At 34.5% G+C, this 21431-nt stretch overlaps 1 protein-coding gene across 10 annotated transcripts in view; it reads right to left on the bottom strand.

Annotated features, from left to right (window-relative positions):
• Nucleotides 1–21431, bottom strand: part of LOC129948561 (longitudinals lacking protein, isoforms N/O/W/X/Y) — a 398307-nt gene that overhangs the window by 123594 nt on the left and 253282 nt on the right. For 8 of the 10 annotated variants that reach the window (XM_056059654.1, XM_056059653.1, XM_056059657.1 and 5 more), the window contains one exon: nucleotides 14140–14300. In XM_056059654.1, coding sequence (XP_055915629.1) covers nucleotides 14140–14280 — 141 coding nt within the window. In that variant the 5' untranslated portion in view covers nucleotides 14281–14300. The remainder of the gene's footprint in view (nucleotides 1–14139; nucleotides 14301–21431) is intronic. The other 2 variants (XM_056059656.1, XM_056059660.1) reach the window with 1 other exon arrangement.

The following is a 21431-nucleotide window of genomic DNA, read 5'->3' as shown; positions in this document are numbered from 1 at the left end:
GCCTTTTGTAACGATTGTCGAATCTGTGAAAAAATCTATTGGAACTCAGCTAATTAATTTGGAATGTTCTACAAACTCAGTCATTGTAATAGAGCCTCTTTTTTTCCCAAGTCCGGCGAGTATTTTAGTGCGTTTGTATAAAAGATAGACAGTTCGTATAGGTAAGGTTATAATAAAGGTCATACAAACAGTGTGTCCCATAATTCCCTCAAATTGTCAAAACTGTCATATTCTATTTTCTCTCCAATTTGAATCCATAGGTAGTACGTATCCGTATAATCCACCAGACGACACATAAGATAAACTATGTGTGTGCCTGTTTAGTGTGTACACACCTTAAAAAAGCGCATAACACAAATCGAACAGTGCTACGATGACAGTAAAAATGACAGCTAACACAACGTGCAAAAGGAGGTGTGCTCTTGCCCTGTGCTCTAACTCTGTCGTCGTTGTCGTCGACGTCGAGTCGAGTTGAATTGAAGTCGATGGGATATGCTTCATAGACCTGGAGACACCAAGTCTTCCTTGCAAACCTTAAAATAAAAAGGTTCATGGACGTTTTTTTGTTTCAGCAACTCGTAGGGTCGATGAAAAAATTCTAATCGTTGAATGCCTTGAGGGCAGCATCGCACGTTGTAAAAGTATCGGCACTGAAAAGAACGAAAACAAAAAAAAACAGGGATATGTGGGAGACGAAGCGCTCTGGTTTTTTCATTCTTCTCGTGTCTCTGATACTCTGCTGGTTAAACGTTGACAGTAGCAAAGTCGATAGGTAGGTTAGTTAAATGCATCATCATCATCATCAGCACCATGCAAATGGGAAAAATCTAAGAAGGGATGTTCGATATATCTCTGTGATTTTTTCTGTTCAAGTCGAAAGGATAACCCTATATTCATATTCGATTTATAGGAGTTTATGCTGTACATTGTGCACAGCAGTACCTTCATAAGGTATAGCAGATTAGTGGCAAGTGTTTTGACACCTTTAGATGCTTGGGGCACCTGGGAGTGCAGAACTATTAATTAAAATCATGCACATTGATTTGTGTGGGTTGCGCTTAAATTGACGGAACTTAAAGCTAGTAGGTAGACATATACATATGTATAGTATATGTAGGCACTGCTTCGATTAAGGACCAGAATTGAAAAAGTCAAGTGTGTTATTTTTAAACGTCGAATAATTTTGATACGTACATCGAATATTTAAAAAATACAGATTTGAACGATAGTTTCTGTAAGAAAATATTTTGTGTTTAATCTGTGATTATTTCTAAACAAAATAATAAAAAATTAAAGCATTTCACCAACTTTAAAATAATAAAAGAAATTGGACTGCCACAAGATTCTATCCAAGGTCCTGTATTAGTTTTTTTTACATTGATACAAACAAATTTTAAGCAAATATCAATTTAATACAAAAAAAATACGTGGGCGGGTCAATAAGTCCGTGAATTTCTGACATCTTTACTGAAACAGCAACACTGCTCCTATCAACGGGCAGTTGACTCCTGTCAAAATTCAAACTTGCTGCGTCAGTTACTTTGTGATTGACAGATATTTTTATCAGACTACTCACTAATTTGAGGCGAAAATTTAAGAAAGTGAATTTCGTGTGCTTATTATTTCTTGCGATAAAAAAACCATTACAGAGACCAAGGCTAAGCTTGATAAATACTATGGGGAAGATGCCGAACGATATGGTGTTGGCCGACCGAAGATTGAAAGTGCGAGAGATTGTGGAAGCCGTAGGGATCTCGCATGGCTCAGTGGTTTCAATTTTGAATGATCACTTGGGCATGAGAAAGCTTTCCGCAAGATGGGTGTCGCGTTTGCTCACAGTCGACCACAAACGCAATCGTGTAACAACTTCACAGGAAGGTTTGGCGTTGTTTAATCGTGATATGGAGAAGTCACAACACACCAGAGTAACACACTAAGTTTTGTTTAAGACTATTTTATTCAGTTTCTTCAAAACTTATTTTTTGGATGAAGAAGTCTTTTAGGGGTTTCGAATTTTAAGTTGTACGCAAATTCGATTAAGAATTCAAAACTTTTTGAATAATAGTATTTTTTTTTAATCAAAATCAAATCTAGATAAAAGACTTTTAACTGCCATAAATTTAGTTTTGAGTAATTTAATAATATGCTTGTTAGACTTTTCTGAATTTTTAAAAACACATACTGAGTTTTCAAGCTTATTGTCATTAAGAGACAATAATGATTTATCAGAGAGTTTATGAAAAGTCATTTACAAATATTTGTCAGAATCGAAGTTTCAAAAATGCATTTTCCACCAAATTTTATAAGGAAATAGTTTGAGCAAAAAATATTTTTAAAAAGGGATTAAATATGAGAGCCCAAAAGAACAGTGTATGAAAAATAGGTTTTGAAGATTTCTAAGGGACAAAACCAATGTGAGAAATAGTTCCTTAGTATCAGTAATCAATTCAGCAGCCCTGAGAAACTACTTTTAATATCGTGGTTTTTAAAGTTGACTTTGTTGAAAAATTTTAAGAATAACTCAAAGAGACTCGGGAATAACTTTTGAACGGAAATTGTAGTAGAAAGGAAATGAGTTAATAATTTCATCAAGAAAATATAAAAATTCCAAGTGAACTGAGTCACTCAGAAAAATGTGTTTGCTTGGGTTTTTGAGACATTTCGGTCTCTGTAAATTCGAAGAATTTCAGTCTTGTCTTTGTATCGGTCTCGTATAACTGAATTTCTCCTCGATTTCGGTCTTTCTTTTTTCTCATCAGTTGTTTTATGGATAGTTTCGTGTCTCCTATGTGTATTTTTAAATTTGAGCTCCGTCAAGAAGGCAAGTCAGAAGTTGTAGCCGTTTGACAGTTTATGAGTTAGAAGATAACCAATTAATTTTTGTTTACACACTTATGTATACCATTTTATTTCAAATATTATATCTTCGACATCTTTTAATGGAATTTAACAATCAAATATAATATTCTGTCTCACGAAAGTGCTTAAAGCATAACTTTTAAATTAAAAAATTAAAATTTGTATGCGTCAAAAACAATTTCTTTTTGATTTAAACAGATCTAATCGATCTGATTTTTGAATTTATGTTCTGTTCTGAAATATAAAAGTTGTTGGTTAAAATTTTAGGTAAAAGAGAGATTTTTAAAATTCAGAATATGAGACATTTAAAAATGATCTATTTGTAATCAACATTCCATTGACAACAGTCAAAATTTTTAAAAAGTGAAGTTTTTCAAATTGTCTTTTTTTAATACTTTTTTGTGGATAAGATGATAATTTTTTCATTATATTTGTAATAAATTTCCATTAACTTAACATTCCAAAATAGTGGGTAAGAATCGGAAATAACAATATTGTCTATTATACAATTATAAAATTGATAGATGACTTTAAATCGTTTTTAAAATAACTTAAAAACCTCCCATCAATCCCATACCAAATACAATTTATCATTTTCTGAAAGTATTATGACTGAAATTCAAAACCTCCCAAAAAATTATATGCATCATCTAAAACTCCAAAACCAAACGAGATCAAATTTCAAATGTCAATGAAACATCAATCAAATCAAAATAACCAGATTTATACCCCTGATTATAATATTTTGTAAGTAATAATATAATCCAAGCCATTCTCTTAAGGTACCTAATATACAATAGCTTACCTATGTTGCAGCCATTCCCTGAAGCTGTATAATAATAAAAATGTAGGCATGTATTTTCTAAAGACTCTTGTAAATAATTCAACAAATAAAACAACAAAATAGAAAAAGATTACAATCTATTATTTTATTCATGTCCAATAGTCTAATATCTAATTTGTATCTTTGAAATTGTTTTGCATATATGCGCGCATAATATATGCATTGTGGAGTGCAGTGCAGTGCATGTGCATTATTTTGTTGGTTGCAACATTTTTTGTTGTTGGTTCTTTAAACTTTTATACCAAAGTTGTGCGAATGTAAACTTTTTGTATATTTTTTTTTCTAATTAAAATGTTAATCCTCATATCGGTGATCTTTCAGGTTGTTCCTTTTGCTGCGACAGCAAAACAAAGCAACAAGAAAAAAAAATAAATAAATATCCATTTTAGCCAAAAGGAACAAATCAGAAATCAAAATAGTGTGCAACATGGAGTTAAGCATGCAAAATGAAGTCCACAAAAATATTATTATTATTATTATTATTTTCATCTGAACGAAGCGAAATCCCAACCCATAAAAAGCCAACGCCTTCGCCTCAAAGTGTTTATTGCGAGTGTACTTGTCATGTTGAATACCTGCTATAGACATATGCATGGATGTATGCAGCCTGCGATATTGCGGCACAACCAAAAAACAAAAACAGAAGTAAACGCCAAATTCAGAATCGACCACCACCGCAACTGCTGCCCGCGTGTACCGCACCGCACCGTTTTTCTCCGTCACAATTTGTCTGAAATAAATCAGATTAGTGGCGGCGATCGGCTATAGGAGAAAAATTTACATTCGCCTGCCCATAGACACAAAAAAGCGTAAAAGCGGCCCAGGCCCAAACCAAAACAAGGATCCTTTGAATTCATTTGGTGCTGCTGCTTTTTCTGTTGCTGGAACGAAAACGAACGATCTGCGGAGGAGTGGGCAAAGATATAATATGAATATCTATTCCTCAAAAACAAAAGCGGCCAACCAACAGCACCTTGAGGCACTAAGGTGTGAAATTTGTTTAAATAAATTGAGCGTTTTTTTTTGTGGTAGGTAGGTTCGATTCTGTTTTATTGTTGTTGGTGTTTTTGTTGGTTTATAGGATTAGAGATTGCGTTTGCAATGTTCAAGTGATATGAACCCGCGCCCGCATATTCAATAGAGGTGAAGGTGCACGCGTGGCTTCGTTGTAGTCGTCGTCGTCGTCTTAGCCTTAGTCGTAGTCACAGCCGTCTACGTTGACGTTGCTAGTATTTAAAGTTGCAGCTACTAAATGCTGTCATGTAGCTTTGTTGGCAAATTGTTACACAATGCGAATTAGTGTCCGGATATATTAAAGTCAACAAACGAGTGACGCTGACTATGCGCTTAACAACGCCACTATTGCGCCGTCCGTTACCGCGCTACTGCCGTCCGTCACCACCGCCAAAATTGCTTGGCGTCTTAATGCTCTCAAATGGGAATGCTACAAAAAACACATAGTTCATTATAATACCACGAGTATATGCAACAATTCACAAGGTGCGGCTTTTGTTTTGTTTAAAATGCTTCCAGGTGAAATATACTTAAGCTAAACGCAGCGATGGAGAGTATCCTTCTAGGAATGAGATCTTGTTGTAAGTTTTCATAAAGAAGGGATTATACTTTGGTCATGGTTGTCAATCATTATAATATTTAGGACAAGCATTGTATACGAGAGCAACGCATACAACCCATACGAGTATTACTGTCACACCCTCTGGGCTAAGAGTTAGAAATTTCATAGCTAATTTATTGATATTTTGAGACTTACCCATGTTACATGTTAAGATGATGTGAAGGACATTCTACGACAAAACAGTGTCAGCGGTAATAGACAAATTAAAGTAAGACCCCCAAAGTAAATTGTGGGAAATTATAGATTTTGAAGAAAATTTAGTTCTTCTACGCTTACTCACTATACAAGAGTAATAATATTTCAAAAACGTATAACAGTCACAATATTTAAAATGCGTTTAACAGTAATAATATTTAAAATACTATTTTTTCTTTTTTTTTTTGAAAATTCTGTTATACAATTAAATAAAATTACCAATGAAATTATAACAGTTATAACATTCATTTCTCTGATTAAGCATAACTTTATAAACGGGGCTCTTTGGTGGTCTACAAAGAGACTGTTGGTCAAGGACCTTTTACTTTTGAGTCAGTAATTCAAGGAGAACCAATTATAACAATTTTTTTTTAACAACTGTGTTTTGAAATGGGGCCCACAAAACCGGGAAGCCAGAGTTTTTTGAAAAATAAATATTTGACTGTTAACAGTAAATTTTTTTTTTCCTGAACACCATTTATTTTAATAAATATGATTTAAAATCACGAAAATAAATATAAACCAGCATAAAAGTGTTCATATATGCGTTTCGCTCCGACGTAATGGTTGGATTCATCAGAAGATGACCTTCCCGAATAAATCGAAATTCCATATAATCGGAGCTGCATAGAGCAACTGCGAATTGTATTGCTTTTTTCAAGCTGTATGAAGCTCACTATTGGCGTTTTTCTTTTTTTGTTCAGAGCTGAGCTCTGAGCAGAGTCTGAGCGAGCAGAGTAGAGTAGAGTAGAGTTCTGAGCAGAGTATGTTTTGAGCACTAAACTGTCATGATTTTAAATGTCGTCTGTTTGAAGGCGTTCAAAATTTTCTTTAATCAAATTAATTAATAAAACAGTCATAGAGTTGGTCTATTTGACTCCTGAAATAAATTTGATTCATAAAAACTAAAGCAACTAGCCTCTTCCGCCATTTTTATTGTTTTGACGATCATTTTTTGAATTTCCTGGCTTCCAAATATCAAATTGTTTGTGTTCAGCATTTTACTCCGTTTACTCTGTTACTTCATTCTTAGCTCACAGAGCGTGCTCTGAACATGTTCAGAACTAAAAAAGAAACACGAATTCGATGCTCTGAACGATCAGATCTCAAAAAGAAACACAACTATTTTTTTGACAGTTCCAGCTCTGCTCTGAGCTTAAAAAGAAAAACGCCATATATACACGACCATTTTACCGCCAAAAAACGGTTATAATTACCATATAATGACTATCAAAACGGCGCACTACAGCGCTAATTGGATCTCAGGCTAGGTTGCCTTGAGATCGCCATTTCTACCCTATCATATAATGACATATCGTATGTAAAATACAATTTTTAATATCAAATAACTGTTATAAAAGACATAAATTGTTATTTCTAAATTATACCACTCATAAAATAGAAAAATGTTATCTCAAAAAATAATATAAGAAATTAGCTGAATTTGGGAATTTAACGTATGAGACATTTTGAAGGAAATTTAATTTTCTTAAAAAAACATGACGTAAGAAGCTTAAACAAAAAGTAAGGTTTAAAAGTTAACATAGAGTATTAAAAAATCGAGAGATCTAAGTATTAATTTTTTTTCTGTTTGGATCCGTGAGAAATAATTCCACAAGAAATAACCCCCCAAAAACGTATTTATAACCCTCCAAAAATGTTGTGGAGTCTATGAACTTCCCATAGGTAGTTATTGTAATAAGTCCAATCTGTCAAATTGAAAATGTTGACACTTCTCGACGCTTCAAGGTCCTTAGAGTCGAAATAAAAGGTTTTTAGAAAGATATCTGTGCGTGGTCCATAACTCAGGAACCAAAAGAGATATCGACTTCACAAACAATTTTTAGTACAGATAATAATGCAGAAAGATGCAGAAAGGGCTCTTAAGAAGATTGCGTCTGTGGTTTTTTAGCAATAGCATTTTTAAAAAAATGTGAAAATGTTGGTTAACCCCAAATATCTCAAGACCAAATAAGGCTGGAAACTTGAATTTTTATATGTTGAACAATGATACCAAAACATTTTTGGAAAAAAATCCACTTAACGTCTTTTTTATAAATAAAAAAAAAACTGAAAAAAACTTTGTCACCTCGAAAATTTTACGAATAAAATTGATTTCATCTCCAAAACAATTTTGTGCAACGAAAAATAAACAGTAAAATTTTGAGAAAAATCAAATTGAACATTTTTTTTTTATAAAAAATAAAATCCTAGCAAAACATTTTTTAAAAATAAATTTCTACTCAAATATCTTTTCAAAAACTTCAGATTATTACTTCAAACTTTTGTTTGTTTTGTTTGTATTTTAGGAGCATATTTTTGAATTATTATTGTCAAAATGAATAAATTGTTGAAGAAACCTTAAAAAATTATATATGAAAATAAAGGTTGTGAACTAAGCCACTTATTGGTGCCAAAAAATAAATATCATCATTGAATTTTAAAAGATATTATTGTAAAATTTGGTTTGATTAAAAATATCTAAAAATATATAAATCATAGAAATGTAATTTTAGTTTCATTTAAAAGATATTTTTGACACCTTTATTTTAATATCTACCTTTTTGATTTTTCTAACTTTTCTGTATCCAAATATATTAGCATTTATGTCGAAAAAGTGCTGATTTTTAATGGTTGGACATTTTGAACTTCAATCTCAAATATCTCGGATCTCCCATGAGTTATCGACAAAATATTTTTGCAGATATATCCGGCTTAGAACAACCTTTAATTTGATACCAAATTCATGGGTGTACACTCCGGGCCGGATGTCCCTTATAAAATGAGCAATCTCCTTTAAGATTATGGCTTTCAGCTTATTTTCACTTATAATAAATATTGTTTTCAACATTGAGACAAATTTTGAGTAAAATCGAATTGACAGTTTTTTACAAAAAATAAAAACCTTATACTAAAACTTGGTAAAAATTTAATTTCGACTCAAAAAGCTTTTCAAAACTTAAAAATGTTGTCTTTAAACTTTTTTTTATTTCAGAAAATATTGTTTTCGATATTCAGTAGTTTTTTTATAAAAATCCAACAGTCCGTTTTTTCATGAAAAAGTACAAAATAGTACGGAAGTTTGTTAAATATTGATGTTCTGTTCTTGATATATCTCAAATTAATTGGAGTCATCCAATTTATAAAAATTTAAGAAATACTACTTAAATTGGTAAAAATTTTGTTTTGACTAAAAATCTATTTTACAAAACTATATTTTCAAACAAAACTATTTCTTGATATGAAAAATATTGCTAGTAATTTTATAATTTTTAAGAATAATTTAACTAATAACTTTTTTTTTAACACAACACGAAAACCTACAAACTTTTAAGCAAGACATACGGGATGGGAAGTTATCAGTGTGGGTCGCATCCCAGCCTCTTTTTTCATTTTTAATTTGGGGAGTTGTTTCATGATGAAATAACTTCCCAAGCCCAGCTATCAAATTTGATAAGTGCTATAAGACCAATTATTAGGACTACATCTTATTTCACTATAGAAAGTTGAAAATAAGGCCAAATTGGTTTTATTTTGCTTTCACTTCGTTTGAGCATTACGACAATTAACAGTGAAGTATATTTATGTTTTTATTGTTTACAATAATGTGGCCTTATTTCACTTTGTTAAAACACATGTCAAACAACCCTCCTCACTGTCTGATAAGTGCACTGGAGCTAAAAAAATGCTAACACAATTCTTAAAGTTAGCGACTTCATCATAATTTGGGACTTATTTCTTTATATTTCGGAGACCTTTTTGAGAATTTATTTCATTTTCAATTTTATGGATTAGTTTCATTACGCAATAAGCCTCAATTTAGGGGTTTATTTAATTTGTTTGTAGGGACATTTATTGGGTATCTATTTCACGGAGTCTGTTTGATTCCTGAACTTTTAAATTTGAGAAAAATGTTGTGTAGCATGGGAAACACCATCAAGTCTTAAATAAGAAAGGATCAAGAAGCTAATTGCCAATAACAGACACAACACTTCCCAACCATTTCATCTTGAGAAACCAACATTTTAAAATTTGACTTAGTAGTTGCTTTCTTCTCATGATGCAAATAAGAGAATAAAATTACTAACTGGCTAATATGCCAAATTCAATACCATAAGGTGCAGTTTGTTATTGGTGAAGCCAAAAACCAAATGTCATTGTGGCCCAACCTCTCTTCTTGTCTCACAATGGTTACATTTCCGACATCGACATCGGTTATTTTTCACTCACAGCTTGTCCTGCACCCAATTTAAAAAAAAATATTCCCACAGTTCTATTTTGCGACCCTTTCACCTGATGAATACATAATATTTAACTTCAACACTCTTATAAAATCGACAATCGTAGCTATGTATTCCTACAAACTTTCAAAAAAAAGAGAGCGCCACCAATAAACCTGTCATCGTAGTTGACAACTTACAAAGCAATAATCAAAATCATCACCCACAACAATACAACCTCCCCTTCCAAAATACTCCTCCCAACTCCTGATTTCTTATACCATATTTCCAACCTCATTCAACACAGTTACAAACATACATCGCATTGAATCGAATTGAAATGTCAATGCACATCCACAATATTACAGCGACAGCAACCACAATGCGATAATTTATGTTCAGAATCCATTACACCCAATGTCAGTCTTCATCATCATCATCATCATCGTTGTCGTCATGATTATCATCCCACCCAGAACCCAGAGTCAGAGCCAGCAGAGAGTCAGAAAACGCCGCAGAAAACCAGAGTCAAAGCCAAAGCTAGAGCCAGACCCAGACCCAGAGCTAGTCAGCAATCAGTTCCATATTGCCAACCAAGAAGTGACAACAAAACACTGCGCAACAATCAAACCATAACCATATAAATATACACCGCTATACCACAACGTACATAAACTCACGCCAGAGGGCGCCCCCATATCAACAATATACAAAACAAAAGAAACTTCCACAACAACAACAAGAAGACAAAAAATGAAAACAGACAACATTCACACCACAGCCAGTGCAGTGGTAGAAAGTGGCTTGGCCAATCTAAAGGAGAGTGTACGAGTATATTCAATATGTCACGAGTCTTTTGGCCACAGCAGCGCCAGCAGCCAGCCGCCGCCGCCATCGACGAAGCTGAAGCCGAAGAAGGAAGACCGTCGGAAATTGTCGACGATTAATGCATCATGGCCACTGGCCTTACACGACATCAACTACCAACCACCAACAGCGCAACAGAGTGCCACAAAAATTGCATCCCGAGATGACAAAATGACAAGAAGAAGAAGACGAAGTAGAATAAAAACAAGCTCTATAAATTTTTTGTCTAATCTTTGACCATCTTCCAATAGAGTTGGCATTTGGGGTGACGTTTGATCAAACCAATTTTCCAATTATCCATCGAAGCACTGAGGTATAGAGGTAGAGGCATATTCAGATACACAACACAAGGAAGGAAGAAAAAATTGATTATCACAGGTGTCCTTAGACTTTGCCACATTACACCCTCCTCATCCTCATAGAAACTACACTTCACCACACTTTTCTGATGCCGATGGCTGAAAATCTGTCCAAAAATTATGGAAGGAGCCACTGACTCCGTATAGAGATCAAAGAGATTCCATTAACAACTTTCATCCATCCAAACATATTCAAACACACAAAAATGTATGTGAAGTCCGGTGGACCGGTTCCATTCCATCCATGAGCTCTGAGCGCATAGAGGAATAGAAGCATCCTGGACCATCTACATATACACATCCTCCTACCTTCTCCTTCTCATTCTATTACTCCCTGTGCTCACTCTGTGACCATAAACTCAATTTGCAAGCGTTTGCGGATGATGTCGCTTGATGATGCTGCTGGAGGATATTGGTTCCTCTGTTTCTCGCAGTCGGACGCAACTGGGAAGACACTTGTCTGCGTGTTTCTACATCTTGTTCCCTTTTGCTCTGAAGATGGAGCTCGGACCGACGACGGATGATACTACGACGACGACGACGGACGACTGCCTGGATGGACTAGATGGTTGGATGGTGATGACGCTGGATGATGCCGATGGTGATGATGATGCCAATCGGTCCAGGAGATAGAATGATGGAATGCATCAATGGTCACTGGAGTGTGTGTTGGTGAAGCGATGTGATATTTTTTTTTCTGCGATGATGGGGCCGCATTTTTTGTCTCCTTTTTTTTATTTAGGACACCTGTGGAGGTTTATAAGGAGAGGGGGTCGGTATAGGAATGCATATGCATAGGCCAGGATCTCTCTCACTCTGATTCTTTGTTTTTCTCGCACCATCAGCGTCACTAGCTTTGAGTCTTTTTGAAGTTAATTTATTCTTAAAACGGTGTGTTCCGGATTTTCATCCTTTTCCTTATTGATGGTGTACCGTGTACTCTATGTTGTGGGTGTTTTTGAACTACAACGAGCAGAGCATATATGGCAGCAGCAGAGTCATTCATGGCAGTGGCATGTTTTTGGTGTTCTGGAAAGCTGATTGCACAAAAATAGAGCAACACACCATCATCATCATTATCATCATCGATGCAAATGCAGACTTCTAGCCCCAGAGTTCTCTTTCTCTGTTCCTGGATGTCTGTCTCTCTGTGGCATGCAATGATGTTTCTTTGCCAGATGCCAAGTCTAAATTTGTCACTAAATGGATTTCGATATGCATAGATGGCCCGAATGATGGTCATAAGGAATAAGGTAGAGGGAGGAAAGTCGTATACTATACTCAACTGCTGATCGATTGATTGCAAGTTGCAAAAAAAAAACTAAGTGGGTGTAATGGAGAAGGAAACTTAGCAATTAAGAAGGATCAACTTCAGGGTTTTATCCAATTAACTTTCAGATAAAAAAAGGAAAAACATAAGAATGAAAACTCAAAAAAAAGCTTGAGAGCTTACAGAAGTTTGTTATTCTAACTAGTTTGGCCTTCTCATACTCGTTTAGGAATGTCATAGACTTCCATGGAAAGGATAAATTACTAGGAGAAGTTTCCTTTAAGGATGTTTTTCTGATGCTGTTTGTATTGAAATTTGGAAAGAACATAATGATGATTCTAAATATCCAATTATGCTCAGATTGAAGGTGTCAAAAAAGGGAGACGCTAGGTTAAATCTTTCCAAGTAAATTTAAAGTCGTAAGGTTTTGAGGGGATTTATTTAAAGGGTGCTTTTTAATGCAGTTTACATAAAATTTACTGTATTAAAAAGATAGTCTTTTGGTATTATAGCTTAAATATGATTTCTTGAAAATATGACCACCTCGGCTCTTTCCAATTTTCCATCACTCTTTTTCAAGATTTTCGGCTGTAAATCGGCAATTTTGCGTTTAATCCTTCAAGTGGTCAACCGTTTTGGACTTATCGGTGGCGCATCGACTTTACACACCTCAAGAGCAAAGCAATGGAGTTATATCGCAAGATTTTGGAAGTAAATTCACGGGTTTGTAAAGTTAAACTATGCAGTTTCCAAACGTTTCCTTTAATAAACTACTGGACAAACATATTGCGCTTTTAAGACGTCTTGTTGAAACCATAGCTTCTGAACACCATGTAGTGGTAAAGTTAAGTAAAGTAAAGTAAAGTAAAGTAGTAAACATGGTTAGTTTTTTTTGATTTAACGGTGTCTAAACATACACTTGAAAATTACCATCAATTAAAATAAGGCAGTTTTTATTGACGCATCCATCCATCCAACCAAAAACTAGCGCGTTATGCAATTCCAACAGAACCCTGATTTCAAAATAATTTAATTTTAATGTTGAAATGTCAAAACCAACTGAAAATAAATAACTTGACAACTGAAAAAATGACCACCAGTTAAAGTAGTGTTGTTTTAATGTTCTATATTAAAAAAAAAGGTTTTTGAAGACTCTGTAACATTCTTTAAGTTGTCAGTTTGGTCTAGGACTGCTTTTTTTCAAAATCGTCCACCCTTCTTTAAGGCTATGAAAAAATCAAAAGTAAACTTTGTGTTAAGCTTGTCAAGCCTCAATTTTATTCTTATTAAGAAATTGAATTTATTAAAAATACCCTGGATGTTTGTTTGTTTGCTTGTTTGTTTGTATGTTCTAACGTGCTAATCTCAGAAACTACTGGTCTAGTTTGATAAATTCTTTCAGTATCCGATAACCCATTGGGAAAGACTATAAGGTATATAATATCACACTAAGACTTAAACGACCAGAGCACTAATAAGCTTCTATTAGTTGATCTGCGGAAACTTTTAAAGTGTTGTTAAATGTAAAACACGTTTTAATTTAAACAAATTGATACGTGTTTGCTTCAAAAATTCAATAATATATATAAAACAAAACTTAACAATTTATTACTTTTTCCTTGTGAGTCTATTTGCCCCTTTGAAATTAGGCCCCCCTCATTATGACTTTCATTTCTTATTTTAACTCAATTTAACAAGAATCTGTGTGTTGATTTTATGCCTTCTTTTGCACCGAAAGCGTATTGACTTAATTCGTACAACCCCCTCCCTTAAATTATTTTGTTCTGGATACGCACTTGGTTGAAGTTTTTCTTTAATTTTTGTTCATTTTGCCCAAGAAGTAAAAGATAATAAAATGAAAAAGTGAAAAAAGATTTTGAAAAACTTACCTTATGGGCTCTGATGGGGGCGCCCTCAGAACAAGCTAACGTGACGTCCACCAGACTCTCGTCCTGTAATAATTGACTAAACACCCCTAACAGGTTGGATTGATGATTGTTCCACCTCAAGCAGTAGTGCTCACTGCCCATGTCGGTGACAGCTTACGCTGCTGTAAATAAAAATAGGATATAAATCAAAGTTGATTAGAAATTTGTATTCCGTAAATTTTGTATTGAAAGTTAAAACTAAAAATAAATAATATATTTTTTTATCCCGTATAGGTTCCGTCTTCGGCTATGTACCTTCAGCCTTGTCAATAAGCCTTAAGATAGATATATGTAGGTATGTACATAGGGGAGTATAGACTATGTACCTTCATTAAGCGCGCATTTAATTACTGCTCATGTTCGATGTCCAATTGGAAATCAATATTCAGGGCGCGCATTTTATACACTACCATTCCACACCGAACCGAACCGACCAACGACGACGATGAATACAGCCTGTTTACCGCCGCCGCCGCCAACGCTGTGATGTGTAGTGTACTACGATGTAACACGAGAAACTCATCTAGAAAAAAGCCTCCGCTCCGTCCGCTACGCTTCGCATGAGAAACACATTGCGCATCAGGATGAAAGAGACACCTTAACATGGCTCGCACATGGGCGCATTGCGCACCACAGCGCTGCTTAGCTCATATGTTTTATAAATGCAGCTCGCAATAGCTGCGGTAATTAAGCGTGTACGCGAGCGCAATTTGACCGCTTTAATTATTGTGTAAATGCGTGTCGGGATGATTGCACGCAAAAGTGGTTCTGTACATTTCATTTCGTTTCAAAAAAAGCAGAAACAGAAAGAGGGGGAATCACGATGATGGGAGGAAGAATGAGGTTTACATCCGAAGAAGAAGTTAAAGAAATTAAATAGGAAGAAGATTCGTATTCCAGAGAAACATAATTTGGAATGGAATATCATGTTTTAGTATCTGTTTGCACTTGTTTTATGCAAATTTATGAATGTGATGGGTCTGTTTTAAGGGGTTATGAACATAAAATAACATGCGAACAAAATATGGGTAAGTATTGGAGATCCAGGCGGTCGGGCCGGATCGGCGGCGGATGGAAGGAAAATTGTTATTTTTGAATTAAGTAACCATCGCTAACCAGTACTGAAGTATTGATAAATGGGGGAAATTTGCAAAACCACGATCGCACGAACTTGCCCCTACATTCTATTTGTTTAGTGTTATTAAACAAGTGCAAGCTAATCAAGACCTGGATAAGCAACTTAAAGTCTTCTAGTCTAGAAAACCTAACTTCGAAAAAAGGTTGATTTAAAACCTACGAAAATGATTTATTAGGAAAAGAATAAATAAACAATGATCCATTTTCTAATACTCTTTAAAGAAACTGATTTTGGAATAAGTCAAACTGAAATTGTAAGTTTTTGAAAAACTTTAGAACAGTTGTTTCTTTCCAAACTGCAATAAAATAATTGATTTATTGAATTTTTTTAAACGAAAAGAGAAGAAAACGACTTCAAGAAACAGCTTATGCAAGTTTTTAACTTACGCCAAAACACAACAGCAATATTCGAAAACACTGATTCCAACGTAGGTTACCTGTTCGTTATCATTTTCTAAAGGTTCCATAATGTTCAGAGTATTTTAAATAAAACTTCTCTTTGAGTATTCAGAGTTTTCTGAAGTTCACTTAATCGCCTTAAAATATAATACTACTTACTAACTTCTAAGTTCTAAGAATTCAAAAGTTTATACAATGGTCCCTACCCAGAAATAGTGCCTAAGGTATACTACTCAAGGACGTACAATTTTCAGATCTTCTCCAATCTCACTGATAATTCTCGATCTTTAGACTTTTCAAGGTTCTAGAAATCAGCTTGGTTCTAGAAATCGGTCAAAATCTAATTTTAAGATGTAGTAGACTTAAATAAATAATAAATTAGGTGGCGCAAAATTCATTTGAGAACCGGGCCCTAGTGACTTACAACTCTCAACCAGTCCTGTGTGCGAGTAATGTTATCAGGGAAGGGGACACAGCTTTAAGCCCAACCTGAACGGCCAAATTGAGAATGCACTTTGCATGGCAAGGATTACTCTTGGAGAATTTGTCAGTTCCCCGCAAGAGCCAGTAAATGTGAAAAAAAACTTTAGATGGCACAGGCAGGGATCGAACTCAAGGCTTCCGGCATGACAAATGCACTTAACATCATGCCACGGTTACTACCTAAAAACTAGTAAATTTGCTTTCAATATTATTCATTTTGATTCATCTTAGAAACGTGCTCAAATCATTGAATTGAAATCAATACTAAAGCTTTCATTTAAGAGTGTAATGCAGAATCCATCTGATTATCTTTTCGAGGCAGAGTGTGTACAATTCACTGTCAATGCGTTTCTGGCCAAATTTTCTACGCTAATTTCTTCCTTAAAATACGATACGAAATTCTTAGACAATTCATAGATATCGATTGATGAGGTTTTGATGTTTCCAGATGCAGCTGCATCCCTATAGCAGAACTGTATCAAAAACTAAAAATTTATTTTCAAAACTTCAGCAGCAATTGCTTCCCGATACTGCAAAAAATATGACTGAAAAGTTCTGAAGCAGATCATTTTCGTTTTACCCTTATTAATTTTAGCTACAATAATTCTGCTTTTTTCATCCTTTTTTGTTGTGTGGGTTCTAAAGGTTTAACGTACATTTGATATAATTGTCTATGCCATTTCCCCTTTAAAACAGCCTACAACAAATCACTGATCCACAAAAGAAAAAGAAAATTGGAAACAACATGCAGCCTTGTGTAAGTCCACTAAGGGCTTCAAACTCTCCTGGGAAGCAACCATTTTATAGTTTACTTTTAAAAGGCACTGATAAAGTTGTCAAGAAATTTCTACAGAAGCTTAAATAAAATAATTTTAAGCTTCTACTTTAGATAAGATTATTTGAAAAATGGTTTGAAAGATCTTTTTGGTCGTAATTTTTGTAGGTTTTTTAGTTCTTCATAATTTTTTTAAAAGTCTTATATGGTTTTGCCTTGAGCACTTCCCAGAATTTACCCTTTTCGCAGGTCTATTTAACATTTATACAAACTCCATTAAGAACTGCGGTAGATTTCCTAAATGTGTAGACAATTTTGTAAAAATTTAATTCAAAATATTGGAAAAACTAATTTTTCAAATATTCCATAATTAACGTCTTCCAAACGTCAGTCATCATGTCAAAACTAATTCTGTATTTATTTTTATTTTTAATTATGCAATCATTTGTTTTTATTTATTGTTTTAAGCTTAAATGTTTAAAGTGAAAAAAAAATACAAAACAACTTTCGAAAACCTCATAAATATTAATTTTTGTCTAAGGCTACACATCCGCGTATATGTACATTCAATATGACTTATAACTAATTTTCTAATTAAATGTGTTTCCCTGGCTTATTAATATTATATTGTTTTTCTTTTTTTTTCTATTTTTCAATCTAAAGATTAGTTGAGGTACATATGTATGTATACCTGCATAGGTCTTAAGTGATGAGTGTGACTTAAGGTGTTGTTGGATGGTGACTTCGACAAAAATCTCGCAACTCGGCATAAAAATAATTAGAAGCTATTCAAGTGGAGACAGTAATAGCTTATAAGATGGTGAAGATGTTGGTTGATGCCACATCGTCGAGTAGTCGGTTGTCCCTTTCGCCATCATCGAGAAAAGACATAACACCTTATAGAAAGGTGCACCATCATGCTGGAGTAGACTTATAGATCCATGTTCAAAAAAAAAGAGAAAAAACATCATCACACTTCTTGAAGTGCAACAAAATGTGCACGCTTGATGGATTGTTGGGCTTTTTTTGTATATTTCTTTTTTATGTCCACAGTAATTGTGGTTAATTATAATTGGATAGTGAATGAGGCCTTTAAAAGGTGATGCAAAAGGTTTATGTTGTATGAAAAGAAAAAAAAACTATCAACCTTTGCACTACACTTTCATCAACATGACCAACTCGAAAACGTCACTCGCTCGTCGTCGTTGTCATCGTCATCATCGTTGTCGACACGACCACAATTCCCATCACATCATCATCATCATCGTCATAGAAGATGTAAAAGTATACCTATATAAGACCTAACCTACCTAAGTTGTGCCTCCCCATCAAGAGGTATAGGTATAGGCTAGGTACTCTGTACTCTTAATAACCTCCAACAGACCATTTATCATTTTTCTATAGTGCAGCCGGGTAGCTCTCGAGATGTGTCCCGTTCTATAAAGGTACGAATATAGGTTCCGTGCCGTCCATCGGAGTTACGGCCAGAGCATTCATCAATAAGCCACCTAGATACAAGCCGAAGTGCAGTCCAACATGGACATGTACGCGCTTCCGTATAATTTTTCTAAATCACATCGTCAATAGATCATTGCTGATGCGCGCACAAAAAGTGGCCAATGGCCTAGGATGACGATGAGGACGAGGACGAGGAATCGTGTCCAGTGGCATGTGTCTATATATGCGAAGATGGTGCTGATCAAAGTATACCTTTAGAATGAAGACGGTGCTTCGCGGCGTCCATTCGGCAGGCAGCGCCAGCGGGGAGGAGAATTTTCAACCTGGAATATTTTTCCAAAGCAGCTATATCGAAAATTAAGTCTTTATCTTGAGTTTCTGTAGGTTCCTTTTTTGTTTTATGTTACCTAGCTGGGGTGCACTCACGCGGTATCAGGAAGCCGGCATCTTTTGTGAAAACACGCACAAGTAATAGACAAATCAGACAGACAGACATACAGAAAGACAGACAGAAAGACTAACAGATAGGAGGCTATGTTTATATAGTGGACATAGGCTTATAAATATATACCTATAGCTTTACAGAAAATTGATGTCTGTCATAATTTATTAATCGACTTTGAGGATTTTGAGCGAATATTTGAGTCAAGAGTAATCAATTATAATAATAATAAAAATTCAATCGATCGTCAGTGTCCTTGTCCAGCCACAGGGTGAGTGTTGCCGGTCTAATAGCTGCTGAAGTTTTATATTATAAAACTTTTTCGTTTGACAGCCAAGGATTTCTTGGTCAGGAATGTTGAATTTAGAACTAGTTAAACTTTTGATTTCAGTGTTCAAACATCAGTTGTTTCAAAACAACAATGAAACAAGCTTTTCGTCTATTCGAAGTGGAGAAATCGATAAGTTATACAACTTCTAATAGTTCCTGGGTTCAAAGTTTAAAGCCTTACAACTTTTAAACAGTAGTAAACTTATTTATTAAGAACTATCGTCTTTGATTTGCTTATTCTTAAAAAACTTCATATTAAAACCTTCTGTTTTGTTTCAAACTATTATCCCGCTGCTCTTCTTCTTAAATTTTCAAACTAAGGCTTTTATTGAACTTAAAAGAACTGCTTTCTATTTACTTAAAGAATAATTGTAAAAAAAGAAGAAGGTGAATCCCATATTTAAGTCTAAAACTTATAAAAGATAAAATAGAAAGTTCTTCCCTGAAAAGAATAATAGAAAGGGTTAGAGCCCCGAAATTGGAAGAAGATAGAATAATAATGTGTTTTTAACTGAAACTGATAGTTGAAATGCAGGATTCTACAGAAAAATCGGAACTGCTATTGGTTTTAAAAAGCAGGGAAAAACAGCACAAGATTGGTCTTCCAGAAAGAACAAGAAATAGATAATGTTTTGGAACAGTAATGGAAAAATCGGAATGGATTTTGAGTTCCTGGACCAGAAGAAGATACAAATGTGTTGTCATTTCGGAGGAAACAGAAATAGAGCCTTAACAGCAGTGGAAGGTGGAAATGATGCTTCACAGGAAAAACAAAGCTTAAGCTCTACGGGGGTGGAATGATGCCTTTTTGAAACGAAGATAAATATTCATAGACAATGCTAAGCCGACCTAGAGTTCTATACTTGAAAAAGAAGATAGAAAAACACTGCCTCCCAAAGAAAAAATCTTTGAGTGTGAACGCTTATTCTCCAACAAGTTAATTATTTTAAGGATGTTGGTTTTGATATTCTAGGGTATAACACTTTTTAAAAGATTTATAACTGAAGACTTGTTTCGTCAATCAGTAACTTAGTTGTGCAGCACACACTTAAATAGCTTACAACTCCCAAACATCTACAATGTGTATTTCGGAAGGAATCAAAGGTATGCCTTCAATTCAAGGATGAATCTTCTGTGTTGCCAAAAACATATAAAACATGCGTGTTATTATTCTAAAGTTTGTATTTGATGAAGAACTTTTATTACATGCATCACTCTTTCGTGGACAAGAGTACAAGAAGTGCATTCAAAAAGCTCCAGAAAACAACCAAACCTTATGTTCCTGTGTGCATTGATGATGGATTGCATGTTGTCAGTAAAAAATGTACATTATTTGGTAAGGCAATTTGGGCAACAACATTTTTTGAAATCATTTTTCGTTGATTGAAAAACTCCGACAAAAGGAAATATTCTTCTTCTTTGCATTAAAACAAAGAAGAAAAAAAAGGAACCCATAAAATAGTTTTACCGCAGATATAATGTTGTCCCTTGAACATCGAATAATTTACCATAAATTCGTTTTTATTTTATTCTAAGGAACATCAAAACCTTTTACCTCTACAGTCCATACCAGCAGGCGACGAAGACGATGATGACGAGAATTTCCTACATCATAAACAATAATGATCACCTTTTGCACGAGCAAACTTCAAAAGGTTCAAAAACATAAACTTCATATACGATACACCTTACTTGGTATCTATATAAAAAATAGTAAATGTCGAAGTTTTTAGTACTTTCGTCAGCAACTACCGGGCTTTGTTTATGACAAAACTTCAAAAGCAGTTAATAGGCTCATTAAAAAAAATTTAGCTTACATTAAAACCCAGGAACGGGAGACCAATCTTTGCCTCTCAAAGGTTTATTATGTGAGGTTTGTATCTTCCGCAATAAGTTTATATAGAGATTCAAAGGTTCAATGGGTATTAAAAGAAAGCTAAACCTTCCTGCTGCTCATGGACACATAACACTCTCTTCTTCCCATTATGGCAGATACAACATAGGCTATATCAGCGCGCCAACTGGTATAGCCAGCCAAATCGACCAACCGAGCCGGGCAAGTTCTGATGTTGGTTAATGATCTTGCATGTTCGATTGCAGTTAAACAGAGAATTTTGTTAATAATAATAAAATGCAATCTTAATTATAATTGAAATTAATTGTTTTTTAAGTTGGAAGGGCAACAGTAGAAGCAACACCAGCATATGCCCGTCATATCGCCATACCATC

Source organism: Eupeodes corollae, chromosome 2 (assembly GCF_945859685.1).
Source record: "Eupeodes corollae chromosome 2, idEupCoro1.1, whole genome shotgun sequence".
Classification (NCBI taxonomy): Eukaryota; Metazoa; Arthropoda; class Insecta; order Diptera; family Syrphidae; genus Eupeodes; species Eupeodes corollae.
Note: the sequence above shows the minus strand (reverse complement) of the source record. Positions and strands in the feature narration are given on the sequence as shown.